The sequence below is a fragment of the Lepisma saccharinum genome, chromosome 9 (genome assembly GCF_977018435.1).
Source record: "Lepisma saccharinum chromosome 9, izLepSacc3.1, whole genome shotgun sequence".
Lineage (NCBI taxonomy): Eukaryota > Metazoa > Arthropoda > Insecta > Zygentoma > Lepismatidae > Lepisma > Lepisma saccharinum.
The window spans coordinates 35,379,894-35,395,720 of record NC_139237.1 but is presented as its reverse complement, the minus strand read 5'-3'; the positions used below and the strand labels follow the sequence as shown (position 1 = coordinate 35,395,720).

The 15,827-nt window shown below is 38.1% G+C and overlaps 1 protein-coding gene across 2 annotated transcripts in view; it reads left to right on the top strand.

Annotated features, from left to right (window-relative positions):
- LOC145992000 (sulfotransferase 1 family member D1-like) overlaps nt 1-15,827 on the top strand; it is a 513,969-nt gene that overhangs the window by 470,893 nt on the left and 27,249 nt on the right. For both annotated transcript variants that reach the window (XM_083128006.1, XM_083128005.1), the window contains exons 2-3: nt 10,317-10,531; nt 15,305-15,401. In XM_083128006.1, coding sequence (XP_082984132.1) covers nt 10,327-10,531; nt 15,305-15,401 — 302 coding nt within the window. In that variant the 5' untranslated portion in view covers nt 10,317-10,326. The remainder of the gene's footprint in view (nt 1-10,316; nt 10,532-15,304; nt 15,402-15,827) is intronic.

The window sequence follows — 15,827 nt, the reverse complement described above, 5'->3', positions numbered from 1 at the left end:
TTTTATCAGTCACATAGTTACACATATTATTTTGTATCTTCTGATCCCATTGCAGTCTCAGAATGATCAAGGTCACGTGACAAAATTACATTTTTATCCAAAGGTAGACTTGTTATATATCACTGGAAAGCTTGTTCAATTCCCTGTACAGTAAGCTTTATTTGAGGAGAAATAGGGGCGGAGTTACAGCAGATTTAGTATAGCTAAGTGGGCTCAAAAAGGGCAATTTATGCTAACTTTGACCTTGAATAATTTAACAATTACAAGACGCACGAAACTAAAACTTTTCGTAGTTACTAAGTTCCATTCATAGTTTCAACTCCCCAAATTTCATGAAAATCGGAGATGGTCAGGTTGTGGGCTGTGTTGATTTCATATGGAATGACTCCTAAGCAAAATTTTCGGAGAAAAGGGAATTTCCGTTTTGCCGAATCCCCTTTCGCCGATATTTCAACCAAGTCCAAAAACTCATTTACATTTTCAATGACGATGAAAGTGAATGTATACTACGTTTAGATAATCGGATATCAGAAACTCGTTGTAAATGCAAATAATGTAATATTTTATTGTTTTCAAAGGGTAGCGACGCTAGATTTCTTGTCATAAACATAACATTTTTTTCTTTCAAACTCTTACTCTTTTCTGAGAAGAATGTTAGCAAAGAATCTGCTAATTTAATTAATTTGGGGTGTAAGCCTCGACCAAGGAAATCCTATCATGTTCCTTGGAACTAATGATTCAAATATGTGGAGCGACATTTAAATAGTGAAATTGAAATTGTTCCCATTGCTTGTTATTTCATGATTTCTCAATGATATCATGAACCAGTTATACAATTATACACTAACCTGATACAAGCGGGTAGTGGAATAAAAGGAGACATGTGTTAGTGAAAATTTTATATTCGCGCCCTTCTTTTAATGTAGAGAGTCTTCAATCCCTCAGCAAAAACATAGTATTTGAAAAATGACCAAATATTTTGTGGGTGAACTCGTTATGAACAACACAATGAAACACGGTAAAAAAATGTGTACTCCCCTGATAGAAACTATGATATCCGTGGAAAGTAATAAGAAACCAAAGACACACATCTAATAAAATCCGAGGCTGTAAATGGCGATTACAAAAGTTAAACAGGTGCGCTTTGGCCTCAAACACCTGAAATTTCCATGTGGAGGGAAAATTTCCTTCATTCAAAATATTCGGCAAAATGGGAATTCCCCTTTCGCCGAAAAATTTACTTAGGTGTGAAATCTGATATAATTCGCCTCTGGGCCATTCGACAAAAGGGGATTGGGCGAAATGAGAAGACACGAACCACACAAGGAGGCGTAAATGGAATGCGGTTTCACAAAAACACACACTCCTACAAACACGCCCTCCCCACAGCTACGCTCCCCAGGCGTTTTGATGCATGCGGTAAATTGCACAGATCAAGGCTTCCATGAGTGCAACTTGCTTGTTGTGTAGATTGCTCAATAACGACGACGACGACGGAAAAAAATAAAGTACAATGTCCTTGGCCACGTTGTAACCGTTTAGGAAGAGTGGTGTTGCCAACGTGCTTCTTTTAGGGCCAGATCTAGCCCTTTTGCGCTTATTCAACGTCTAAATTTGCGAAATGGTTCAAGGAGCTCTTCAGTTCAATTTGGAGAAATCTAGCCCTTTTTGGAGCATACAGTGTTTGCACAATTATTGTCAGGATATCTGTGGCGTGCTGAAAGGGGGTGGTCGGGATCATAGCCCTCCTTTGGTCCAGCATTCTTTGAAAAAGGCAAATGTAGGGGGAAAATATAGGACGGACTACTTAAAAAAGACAACTTGGCTTTTTTGATTACCCACGAAAAATAGAATAATAAAATCTACCAACACTTCTATGGCGCAATGTGAAATGTAATTTTTACTGTTTTTGAAAGACTTGCGTCATTTATTCTGTACAGATTAAGATAAATGAAGATAAGCGTAGAGTCATCAACCCTTGCAGACACGTTGCGACTGGAGGGTGAAAATGAACGGAGAACCAACTCAAAATGAAAATACAAAGAAAATACTATGTTCAATTAATATATGGCAAGCAACAAAAAAGAAAAAGAAATGAAAGAAAAATAAGAAGGAAAGAAAAAGTTTGTTTGATTGATTTGGTTTATTTTACTTCGCTCTTCTTTCACGTTTGGCTAATCGCGAAGATGAGAGGCAGAAAGAGCTATAATGAATAGAGAAAGAAAGAAAGAGAGAGCGTAGAAAAATAACAAAGAAACAGAAGAAAAGATAAAGAAGGACAGGGACGTAGCTAGGTTGATCAGTTTGGGGGGGGGGGGCAAACGTAAGATTTTTCTATCAAACTATTATAAATTAACAAACTATTTATACACCATATAGGCCTATGCTGTATGTATGTGTGTATATATATATATATATATAGTCTTGGAAAGAAAAGGATCAAGGGCCTCCTCGGTGGCGCATGGTAGCATCGGATGCTCATAGTGGTTCGGATCCCACTGTAGAACCAGTCCCGATTAGCCTTACCGTGTATAAAGTGGACTTAAAACACTAACTCAATCAATCAATAAATTGGAAATGATCACCATTTTCTTCTTTAGCCCCCCAAAATCTACGGATATACTCTCGCGAAATACACAACCATTATTCGGGAAACTAAATGCAGAATGAACTGATTAGCTTAATGGCTGATACACTAAGAACATTGTTATTAGTCTTTAGATTATTCTGCTGGAAGAAAATTGAGAAGTAGATAAAACCCTTTTCCGTGGTTTTAAATATAAAGTGCTGGAACCAGGTTTACAAGTATTGGCAACCGTGGAAATATGAGATGTGTGCGTAATGAGTTCAAGCTAGGCATCTCATGTATACAGTTCATACCGGAATCAAATCCGGTATCTCTTAGTTCAAGGGCGGGCCCGAGTCTTCTATGGCATCTGATTGTTCACTTGGGAAATGATGACGATAAGAAATTATATGCACACGTCTAATTTCTTAAAATTAATCTTATTTCTGTGTGGAAAACTGAATATATGATGGCACTGGATAAAACAAAGTTCCCACACGCTCAAATAATTACGCTCTCGTCTTTGGTTCTGCAGATTCAACAACCTGGCCGGGTTCGATTCCCGATGGAGGTACATAGTTGTTCGGATCTCACTTTAAACTGTAGATCCAGTCCCGATTAACCTTACTGTGCATAAAATGGACTTAAAACACCAGTTCAATTAAGCAATCAATCGAAAGGTTCAAGGTTCGATCCCTGATGAACAGGCCGGTAGCCAGCATTTGATTTCGGAAGAGGCTTATCCCTTATCTGAAGGCGAAAAGGTTGCAGGGAGGAGTAAATGCGCTGAAGATCAATTTCTTGGTATATTGCAACTTACCATATACAAGATGTTTAATCCTGTTAATGAAGCAAATTTAATTACTGCTACGCATTATTAAAATCAAATATTTGTAGGATTTTGGGAAAGGGCTGCAGCCCCCGAGCCCCTTCCCTGGGTATGTGCCTGATTGTATTAGTTCCAAAATTTATGTGCTGTTCCAAAATCGTGAGGAAAATTTGGGAAGTACTTGATGAAAGCGATATGGAAGCAAATTCTGCTCTCGAAACTATGGGACTATGCAACCAAATGAAAGAACTCTTCTCAGGCCTTGTCCCTCAATATTAATTTTACTGACTAATTGTAAGTTTTTCTCGGCCTCCTCGATGACGCAGAAGTAGCCCAGCCGCCTTTCAATCAAGGGGTCCCTTGTTCGATACCCGGTGGAGGCACATAGTGGTTCGGATCCCCGATTAGCCTTGCTGTGCATACGGTGAACTTAAAACAGGAACTCGATAATTGGAAGGTTTTAGAAGAACTAAACATGGCTTTTTATGCATCGTACAACAAAGCCTTTTTTTCACCCTACTTTTACAGTTTTTCTTCCTAAGAATTCCACTGAGTATAACACGCTACGAAACCAGAGGCCCAAGGTTCGGACATTGGACAAGTATGGTTGAATCATGTCTGTCCCATCGCCATTCCTTCGGCTCATCATTCATCCTCATCGTCGCATTTAACCCAAGAGGTAGAAAAGCGACGTAATATAGAAATATATAAATGATTGATTTGGTTAATTTTACTTCGCTTTTCTGACACTTTTTGGCTAATCGTGAAGATGAAGATGAAAATGAGTGATGTGAAATTGATGAGAGGACCATTATAAAGAACACACACGCCCAGTCCGGGATTCCAACCCACGACCCCTGGCATCGTAATGCCCCTTGTTAACCACTGCACAACAAATAGAAACAGAAAATGCTTGATAAGTTATTTACTTCTCCATAACTCATGATTATATTATAAGTATTATTCGCTATATGACTAGGGATTAATTATATTTGTATGTCTAGCCAACCTAGCAACCTAAGCAACAGCAGCTTCCGCATTTGCAGGTGGAGGCTAAATGAAGAAAAATCACAGAAAGTCAGATAGATTTACAAATTTTGTAACATAATACTTATAGAGCATGCAGACGGCTGTAAAAACAATGGCTACATACCTAATTTCCTTCCTTAATTGAAACGTGGTTTATTCTTCATTATACATGAGATCAACAACCCTGGGAGTCGAACCCAGGATCTTTTTTTATAGTCAGACTCTCTTTTAGAATGCTAATAAAATGTTGGATATTTTGTCGATCAGTCGATCCTGATCCATCGTTTCCAGAAGAAAGAAAATCTGGCAGCTTCGCATTCGACATTTTACTCGCGATGTAGGAAAACGAGATCATAAACACTTCGTGATGCTATCTTCTCGCATTTACAGAAGTTTACCACCACTCGGACAACAAATCCTACTTCAAACTATCTGACAGATGTCAACTGTCCACCAAATCAACAGATGAACAGACCGCTTCGATGTTTCTCCGAATATTCAGAAAGTGGCCTTTCCCTCCTTGCAGGGCAGGAGGGTTGAGTGCAGGTGAGAAGAACTGCTATGTCATTCATTCCCGTGCCGAAAAAGGGACAAGCAATAGAATTCTGTTCTTGGAATTTGAAACGCATGGGGATATCTTTTCTGAACCATAAAATAATTAATCCAGAAAGTTCTAGCCACCCGTAGCTAAATCTTCCTGTTTGTGTCGTCCTTCCGGCGCCCATGGAGCCAGTGCAGGACCAGATGAAGAGAAAGTGCAGGTTTTTTTTTTTGGGGGGGGGGGGTCCTGGATATGGTGTGCAGCAGGGAGGAAAAGTGCATTTTCAATAGGTCTCAGACTTCCCTGACCAGGGCGGACCACAAAACCATTAACTGCATCCCCTCCCAATACATCTGTTTGTGTTCAACAAGAAAGAAACAGGGAAATAAGAAAGAAATGCCTAGCTTGGGTTCGTGCAGGCACGTATCCAGCAATTCCTTTCGGGGAGGGCTCAACACCATTTTTTTAAGGGGTATAATAAGAACCTCACAATTGTATGTTCAAGACCAGTGGTGGCAATTGGGTTCCAAAAAGGGTGGGGGGGTGCGGAGGGCGGTGCAAGGAAAGTTTACTTTCTCTTGGCAGACAAGGCTTAACATTAAGAGGCCATAATGTTGAGGCAAGAAAATAAATAATGGGGAGCAACCATCCCTTAAATCGTCGCCACTGTAAGGCTGTCATTTTAATCAGAACGTGAAATCGGAACATTTTTTACCACTCGACACCTCTGTTTCCATGTATTAACATTGTGTGCCGGAACCATCTCGGTATGTGTGTTTGTCCATTTCTTCTCATTTGGCATAAAAACATCTATGGTGTATTTGAGTGTTTTTACAAAGCTGTTACACATGCACGGGATGGACAATCCACTCGACAACGCGAGATTCAAACTGTGGGTTGCGAACTGGACGCAGACAGTTCTCGAGTATTTCTCTCTGATTCGAGCCTGAACACCACTAACTTATCTTGTCCTCCCATGTTTGCAGCTCGTATAAAAGCCAAAACTCACCAAATTGTTCAGATTCAGGCCTTAGCACTCACAAATGTTCAAAAATGCCTGTCACAGCTTCCGCTGTCATGTCATATATCGGCACGAAACAAAGGAAGTCTACTCGAATACAGGTGGATCACGAAACAATTAATGCACAGTGAAAACCCTTCCGTTCCCAACACATCTAATGTTTCGTCTCCCAGTATGATCAAATGCTTACTCATTTATCTCCAGTGACGTGAGGGTTGGTGAGGTCATAACCCCATTTGACCCAGTATTCCTTTTTAAAAAAAAATAAAATAAAAAAGAGGAACGTCAAAGACAGGAAAAAAAATGGCAAAATCAGGACTGACCACCAAAAATAGTATGCGTAACCCCTCTCCCTTCCGAAAATCCTGGGCACGTCTCTCTTTATCTCGGACCAGAACTTTTTATCATTCCGTATTGGAGATTGAAGTAAGATACGTTCTTCCTGCAGGTTTTAAATATGATCCTTTAGGGTGCTGTCGTCTGCCTGCCTTCACACCTAACTTTAACAAGGCCCTAATTTTCCATCCTTGTGACTTGGATTTTCAAGACTTAGGAAGGTTTCAGACTGAAGGGACACGCAATACATGTAAATTGGAATGGGCTAATCAACAGCAACGTTTCACACCATAGAGACACAAAAGGAAGCACAAACCTAATTTCGACTTGTGAAATCCTCGGGCGACACGGTGTGAAGTCTCCCTTCTTAGGCCACTGTCATTGTCACCTCGAAGTAGTAGCTCTTGTTGACCACAGAAAAAAATTCTCCTCAACCGGTGGGAATGCTCCTCAGTTTTCTTCTCTTTCCTATAATTTCTGTTCTTGTTCACTATACAGGCAACATCTTACGATTTGATATATACAGGACATGTACTATGTAGACATTTTAACGAAAAATCGGTTGAAGTCAAGGATGGCTAGTTGGCTCAGTTGGTAGAGCCTGCAATTTCCGCCTACATATGCAGCAACATCTTCCTTTCTCTTCTCGAGATTCATAAAATTTTCGGCTGTCTCTTTATGGTAGTTAGTGTTTGAATGTGTAGGCTTAAACAAAAGTTGTTTTTTTTACCATGAAATTCTCGGACTGCATATACGAAATTTAGTTCTGGCAAAACTAAATCATCACTCAAAACTTTGATTTTCAGTTGATCTATGCAGCTTATTTCTGTTTTAATAAACCACTCCAACATCCGGTACTGCTGAAATATTCACTTTAGAGAAAGAGGCCTTGATCTCTTCGGCCCTCGAACCAAGCTAGCACTACTCTGAGGCCCCGGAAGTTCTGCTGTCATCAATGTCTTCATTTTAGAATAACTATATCTTATAAAGAAACCAGAGGACGCTGACTGATATGATCACCAATCGACTGTATGAATTGTCTTACCTCTGAAATCTCATTAACCGATTCTTTGTACAGATCAACCGAAAAATTGAATCCGCGTATTTACGTATATCCTCATTATATTCTAGAACGTTCCGCAGATAAAACGATTCATTAATATTGCCAGTAGTTGGCTCCTTCTCTCATTCAAGAACGTATCCTCTCCCGACTTCCAGAGATTAGAAATTACAACGAATCGCCCTACTTGTGGCGCTACCTTTGTTGTGCAGCTTCCAAATGCTGACGACAAGTCTCTACATAGTGCTCAAGTGTGCTGCGACAACACCGAAAGCGTAAGAAAAGTTTACGTGCAATATTATCAACAACAGGGTTATAGAACATTCTCCGTCTTGCCTAGATAATTTTCTATCTCCTTAAATCATCATCACATTATTCAAAAAACCAAAAACCTAATTTTATCTAGTGTAAAATAGAAAATTTCCCAGAAGGAGAGGGGGGGGGGCTCGAGCAACCTCAACCCCACCTTGGATATGTGCTATTAACAATAACAGGGTTATAGAACATTCTCCGTCTTGTCTCGATAATTATTTCTCCCAAATTATCATCACATTATTCAAGAAGTCAAAATACTAATTTTATCTAGTGTATACAGAAAAAATTCCTGAAGGTAGGCTCGAGCCTCCTGATTCCCAACTTGGATACGTGCTATTGACAATAATAAGGTTATAGAACGCTCTCCATCTTGTCTCGATAATTATTTCTCTCAGATTTATAAATTTATTATCTTCACATTATTCAAGATGCTAAAAATCTAATTTTATCTAGTGTAAATTGAAAAATTTCCTGAGAGGGGGCTCAAGCCACCTCATCCCCACCTTGGATACGTGCTATTAACAATAACAGGGGTATAAACATGCTCCATCTTGCCTCTATAATTATTTCTCTCCTTACATTATTTTCACATTATTCAAGAAGCCAAAAACCTAATTTTATCTAACGTAAACTGAAAAATTTCCTGGGGAGAGGGTCGAGCCCCCTGTGCCCCATCTTGGACACGTGCTATTATCAATAACAGGGTTACGGAACATTCTCCGTCTTATTTATTTCCTTAAATTATTGTCACATTTTTTATTTCACACTACAAGAAACCAAAAACCTCATTTTATCTAGTGTAAACCTAAAACTTTCGGGGGGGGCTCGAGCCCCCTAAGCCCCCCCCTCTGGATACGTGCCTGGGTTCGTGCTACTGAAAATTGAAGAATTGTTTCAAACTGCAAGCAAAATTTACTGAAGAATTATTTTGCAATATTTGTCATCAAAGTAAAATTTCCAGCAAATACAGAACTGTTTCCCAGTGCCCCCTAACGACGTCCCTGAAGAAGGACAAGAAAAGGAAGGAAAACAGTGAGAAAGGGGAGGATGAGTGATGATATGATGATTTTGATGAAATTAGGCATTTTTCCCTCAAATAATACCCATTCTCAGCCTGGATTGTTCCAGGTGTGTTTCACCTACGTCACAAACTGTTGCATTGTGGTAAAATTTGCTGCAAACATGGCGGCAGTGTGCATCTTGACATCACATGAAACCCACCTATAGGCGTGTTTCACCTACTTCAAAGCTTTTGCATTGTGGTAAAATTGGCTACAAACATGGTGGCTCTGCGCATCCTGACATCACATGAAACCCACCTGTACTTGCACTCTTACAATTACAGCGAGGCCGATTGAAACCTTCTCCACAGCTGGGGGATACTTTGCAAAAATTTTTCTAGCTGGGGGAGGGGAGCCATCTTCCCAGATTCCTCCCTCACTTCGAGCACCGGTTTCTTTTTCATGAAAGTTCAAACATTTTGCGCAATCGAAGGTTGATAGAACGTTTGAGAGTAATTGTTTTTACAAATGCACAAAAGAATGCAAAGATTTATCATGAAGTTATTCAATGTATTATAATTTAAAGTTTTTTTTACTGGTGCCAAGTGATAGCATAATATGTGACTGGGTGAGTTGCATGAATGTTGATAAGAAAATGCTTGAACAAAGAGCATACGTACATCAATAATGTCACTGAATTTCTATTCGTTACTTTGGGCTTTTGTAAAACAATATTAATTGTAATAATAAAATACACTGATCTACTTTTTTGATTTTATTTCTAGATATATGTCATTGCCCCTCAAAGGAAAATATTTACAGAGTACAGTAATCTGTGGGTATTCTGTGAATATATTTTATAATTTCTAATTGTTAATTATCTATAACAGCATTCTTTACATTTTATTTACTACATACCCCTTTCAAAATCTTCTGTTGTTGTGAACCTCCCAGGACTTACTTCAATATTTGAAGTAATAAATGCATCAAAGATTTACATAAAATTGCTCACCAAGGTTAATTTATTATAAATATAAAATACAATTTAATTTAATACTACTATTTTTATTATGACAATAATTATAAATTCATGAAAATGCATTGTATGGATATTTTTCAGTTTTTTATCTATCATTGTTTTGTGTTTGGTCAAACATTGTAATTAATGCAGACAGACTGCACTAGGCTTATTGACAATCTGGAAATGTGATTTTATAAAAATGTATTTCTCATTAAAAGTTTATAGAAATTTTATTTATTTATTTTGTATTGTCACATTTTCCCTCCAGCAAGCTGTGAAAGACATTTAATTCTTAAACTGGTTAATTTATCAATTAAAAATTGATTTCCCCTGAACCTTTGTAAAAATAATAAAAAGCTCATAACATTTCTTCAACCCTCATGGATCTTCTTGAGAACATGGTAATCCCTGGAGGTTTGTGGACAGCATGTGAAGAACTGCTGGTTCAATGATTCCCATATTTCTTATCTTAGTATGGCTACTGCTCTGTATGTGTACACAGGAGACAAAGTACTGTCATTAAAGTTGAATTTCTCTAATGTTTTAATTTTTTTTAATGATTTTCTAAGCATGGGTGAACTATTTTTAATTTCCTAGGAAATGCAGAATGTCTTTCCCTTATGAGATCCAGGATGTTTCTCAGGAGCTAAACCAACAACTGGTAAAAGATTTTTCTGGAGAAAGATCAGGATTTGTCCAAGTTGGTCCTGAAAAATGGTTTTTTCCCCAGAAATACAAAGAGCAAGCTGCCAAACTTTACAATTTTAAGCTTCGACCTGACGATGTGTGGATCGTTACTTATCCTCGATCAGGTATTATTTAGTTATTAGACTAGCTATAGTGATGTAGGTATTTTTGCAGGAAAAATATGATTTCTCACCTGATTTTATTTCACTTTGTTAGTCTTCATTTGACACTTCTGATCAATATTGTTTAGAAGGCATAAGAATGCATAATGTGGAGGATGATACCTGTCGCAGGTCACATTGAATATCTTGGTAATTAGTAATTTCAGCAGTGGCGGTCCCTCCATGGAACAGAGGGAACAGGCTGTTCCCTCCTACTTATCGCACTTTTGAGCTATTTAAATTATTTATATTAACATAATAAGAACACTTCTTTCTCCCGAAATCAACGTTTCCAAAAGTAACGCTGAAGAAAATCTTTCACCGTGACTGGACGTTTGTTTACGTCACCTACCCCCAACGCATCATGGCTCTCACCCTCTAGTGTGACGCCGAGTATTTCCGACCACGTGCGAAGGTAAACGATCCCCACAGCACCACACGGAAGGTGAACACTCTAGCTGTTCCTTCAGAGATATTGCAGATTCGCTTTTCTTCCAGTTTTTGCTATGTGCTGAAGTTTAATCGCGTCACATGTGATACATTTGAGTGTAGAAAGTCTATAACTTCCTAATCTCATTGAGAACTTGCATCTGACATTCATAATGAACTGTAAAAATCTTCTACAGTCTAAGCGTCTGCTAAATGCCTTGGCTAAATGCTGGGAAATACCTTCCGAGGGAACAGCTCACATCCACCTGTTCCACCAACCCCAAGATCAAAGTTTCAAGGCATGCAGAGGCAGGACAAGAAAGCGAATGTTGCGAGTGTTGTATGATCGATCGGCTGAGGACGAAAGCCTTTAGTTCATTGAACTTTGCAGAAAATACAACAAACCAACACATATCCTAACTGAATTAAAAAGTAAAACGAAATCATACACAAGGCATTTTCAAACGAGTTACTACAACTCTGTAAAATTATTAACTGGATATTCTTCCAGTGGCAAATAATATTGTTGTCCTTGTTTAATCCTGAGAGGGGATTCTGGAACAGGTCGGGTTTTGTCACATTAACAACTTCTACTAATCTAGCGAACGTCATAAAAAAACTCAACCATCTGTGTGCCATTATTGCATTGAGGACGTTTGAATTACAAGAATACTTATCTCTATGAAAAAACGTCAACTTAATCTACGAATAGAGAGATGAAACAGGTTCCAACAAAACATTAATTTTTTTCTCTGATCACTCAAAAATTTATGTTATCAATTTTTTCTTTGTTGCGCATCAACAATTTTATTGTTAATGTTTTCTTTATATTATATCACATTTGCTTAAAATTTATGACAATAATAATTTTAAACATGCCTCATGTTTGTCACTCCTGACAATTTGTAATACAGTATATGTATCATATATTTATTTGGTTCATTTCAATAATGGTTGAATTTTACTTGATCTACTGTATTATATTAAGACACCCATCCGGGGTGGAGGGGCAAGTGCAGGTGACCTGTTCCCCTGCCTGATTTATCACCGCACGCCACTGAATTTCAGCTAGTCTACATTAAGGTTTTCAGTTAAAAACAAATGTAAACCTAGTATTATATATATATATCCAGTAAGCTTGTTAGATTGATAGTCGGTATTTACATTTATTTGCCTTTGTGTACCTCAATTTCTTCACCGACTGCCATTATCCCAGTGTTTAGAAAATAACTCCTCTCTCTTTTTTAATCAGGCATGCCACCAGACTTACTTCTTCAAGTATTATGCAGAAATTTCTCACTCAATGCCCATCTTATAAATGGCACACAATGTATAAAAATCAAAACAAAATTATGATTGAGCCAGGAGGGGTTTATTTATCTCAGTATCATTCCAGATATTTTGAAAGTTTTCTCACACCATAAACTTGAAGGCTGCTCTCCTACTTGGTTCTTCAAACCATACTAGAATAAAATTCTGCATTAAATGACCTTGTAGTTATAACTTTAAATTAACTTGCTCTACAAACAGTGTTCTGACCTTTCAGATTCATACAACTGTTGATCTTGGATTTTGTCAAGCATTAATTTTTAATGTCAAATGAAGATAGGATTCATTTTATTAGAACTACATTTGCTACATTTTCTTTTTTGCTAAGCCATAATAATCTTTTCTTTCTCACAACTGACAAAATCTTCATTTATTTGTTCATTTCTTGATGTGACCCTGTCAAAGAAAAGACTGCCGACTTTGGCCAACGTTCCTGTTCGTTGTAGAAAATCAGTTTTCAGTTCCTGTGTAATGTCAATGAATTCATGAGATTTATGACACTATTTTGGAAATAAATCATGATTCTTGCACTTTTACACTACGTGTTCTGTTTATATTTTGAGTTGACATTTGCGTGTGTCATCATCATACTTCGCAATTTCCTGCCTGTCACTGGGTCCACATAGAAGTCAATCCTCTCCATTTTTTCCTGGTCTTCCACTCAGGTCCGTAGCTAGAATTGATCTCCAGGGGGGTTCACGGGTTATCAGGAGGGGCTTTGTAAACCAAGTCCATTTTCAAAAGTTTAACCGTGTTAAATCAAGGTAAATTATTTGTGTGTGGGGGAGAAGGGGTTGTCATTAAGTTAATATAAAATTTAGAAATATCACACAAATAGTACATTTTTCTATAGGTATCTTCTAAAACATCTCTTGAAGTGTTAATTGCTATTGACATCATCCCTTATTACATAATACACACTACTTTTGATGATACAAATATTTATATCATACAAAAGAAATGCACAATATTCAATAATAGTGCCTACTGTACATTCCACCCCCAGCTGAAAGAATAAAACTTCCCTTCATTCCCAGGGGCGGCGCGTGCCTTTTCAGTCAGGCAGGGCACATTTTTCTTTTGGAGGGGGGGGGCGGCAGTTTACCTCTATATTCCTCTTTAAGGTTTTTGAGGGGAGTTCCTTGATATGGAGTAAGTAAATTGTTCGAACAATTTGGAATAAAATTAACATTCTGATCAAGATATGTCTCCAAAGAGCATTAAATACTCACTACGTAGGAATACGAAAAATCAGCAACATATGGAACAAATTACATGAATAAAAAAAAAACTCGAATACTGACGTCGGAACCCTATACTCTTGCAGTAACTAAACTTTGGGTAGATACTGGAATGATTAGGAAAATGTTACACTGCAGTTTCTCTTCCATTGTCAATGAATTGAAAGGTGTAGATATTAAAGTTTCTACATGATTCAATATCATATTCACCAAGTATCCACTAATATCAATGACTAAGTAGGAAGGTGATGCAGCGTTAAGTTCAGTTACAACACTTTACATTGGCCATGTACCCCCAAAAAGTTCGTTTATACTTACGAAGATATTCTGCATGTCAAGTTGCTGGAACACAGACACAATTACACAAATAATTACACACGTACAGTAACTATAAAATCGCGAAAAACTAATTATTTCATAAGCGACCAATATGCACAGACGGAACGCAACGCAAACTCACACACTAACTCAAATCCAAATCCATATTACAATGGGAAGAAAGGAGGATCTTTTTGAAAATACGAGGGACTAGTTTGTGCAATAAAAAGTGTTGTCAACTTTTCAGGTCGCCGGAACAAGCGCGAAGAAAAGCATTCGAGGGATTTTTTTCTATCTTATTGCTGCAGGCTGGAAGAACGAATGAACTGCCTGCCAAGCGTTGGAAACACTGTACGGTGAACGAGGGAAACATGAATGGACAGGGCACCTCGTTAACTGCCCAGAGACGGCTACGAATTTTGCGCTTTTCCATTGTGAGGGGACCGTCCCTTGCCTGTGCTGTAAATGTTTGGATCAGTCAGTGACGTCACGTCTCCGGGGCAGAGCCGAGATTGGACTCTCTCAACAGGACGGAGAAATATATTAACCTCGCACAGGGTGCATACCCTGTAAGCCTGGTTGCAGCAACGTAGGGGTTGAGGGAAAAAACAAAAAAAATATTTACGCGTACATACCGATCGTCTCTTCAGATGAACTTTTTATGTTAAAATTGTTGTGGGGCAGTGCCCTAGTTGCCCCTTATGTAGCATCGCCACTGTTCATTCCTAAAACTTAGGAACTGGTGAACTTTGATGCAGATATGGAAGGAATGTGGATGATGACATCAAAGTCACAGATTTCTGTCTAAACGGGAGACAGCAACAGGGGCAGCAAAGGTATGGATAAAGAAGCTTCTTTGCGAAAGAACATTCTACAATCTAGAGATTCATCTAAATACTTGCTGCTTCTTCAACTCATAAACAAGAATAAATATGTAATAACCAATGGTGCAACAGCTAGTGAGGGCCAACCTACCGACTACCAGATTCACTCCCACATGCCTCAGCAGAAGTGGGCAATAATCCAACAATTTACAATGTGATGTGCAGTCAGCACGACAAACTCTCAGTTGTTGTTGTAGGTTTCCATGCTACTCGTTCCTAGCTCCCCAATTTCCTCACAGTGGGTGGCCACTAGTCCCATACACTGGCCGAAACCTCAGGAGAAAGTTGTTACACTTCCACCAAGAGACTTGAACAGTGTTCATCCCATAGTCTGAACCCAAAGCCTGATGCCTTACACTGCATGGCTACTGTGCAAGATATTATAAATATTTAAAGAAAATAAATAAATAACAAATTTTATGAGTTATGGAACTCAATCTAAACCAACAAATGTGATATATTTCCATATTTTTTTTTAAAGGTAAAACAATCTTGCTACAAACCATTGTACAGTGTTTTTGTCTTGTTTTTTACAGGTACAACATGGACTCAGGAATTATTATGGCTTGTAGGAAACAATATGGACTATGAAGGTGCAAAAGTACCACTGATACACCGATTTCCATTCATCGAGTAAGCATTTTTCACTTTGAGAAGATTAACGAAATATGCATTTTAACTTTATTGATTAAAGCTTCAGGAAATGTAATTAATTATAAATTTATTTTTACTTATTATTGTACACATACACTAAAATTAGAATGAATTTAAATAAGTTATAATCTAACTAAAGTAACAAAGATATAACACAAGTTTCAAAGCAGGAGTTAGAAATCAATACTGCCATTGGCAAATACAAAACATATACAGTAGAACCCAGATTTTACGTTCCCGGATTTTACAATTTCTTGCATTATAAAGTCCGCGCGTTCATTATATCCCCATCGGCAACCCTTTGATAAAACTTAACACTGGAAACAATAGCAAACAATAGCCAAACAGCTCCCGATAAGCATGTGCACTCAGACGTTGTTGCCACATTTTCTTTACATTTCTTGT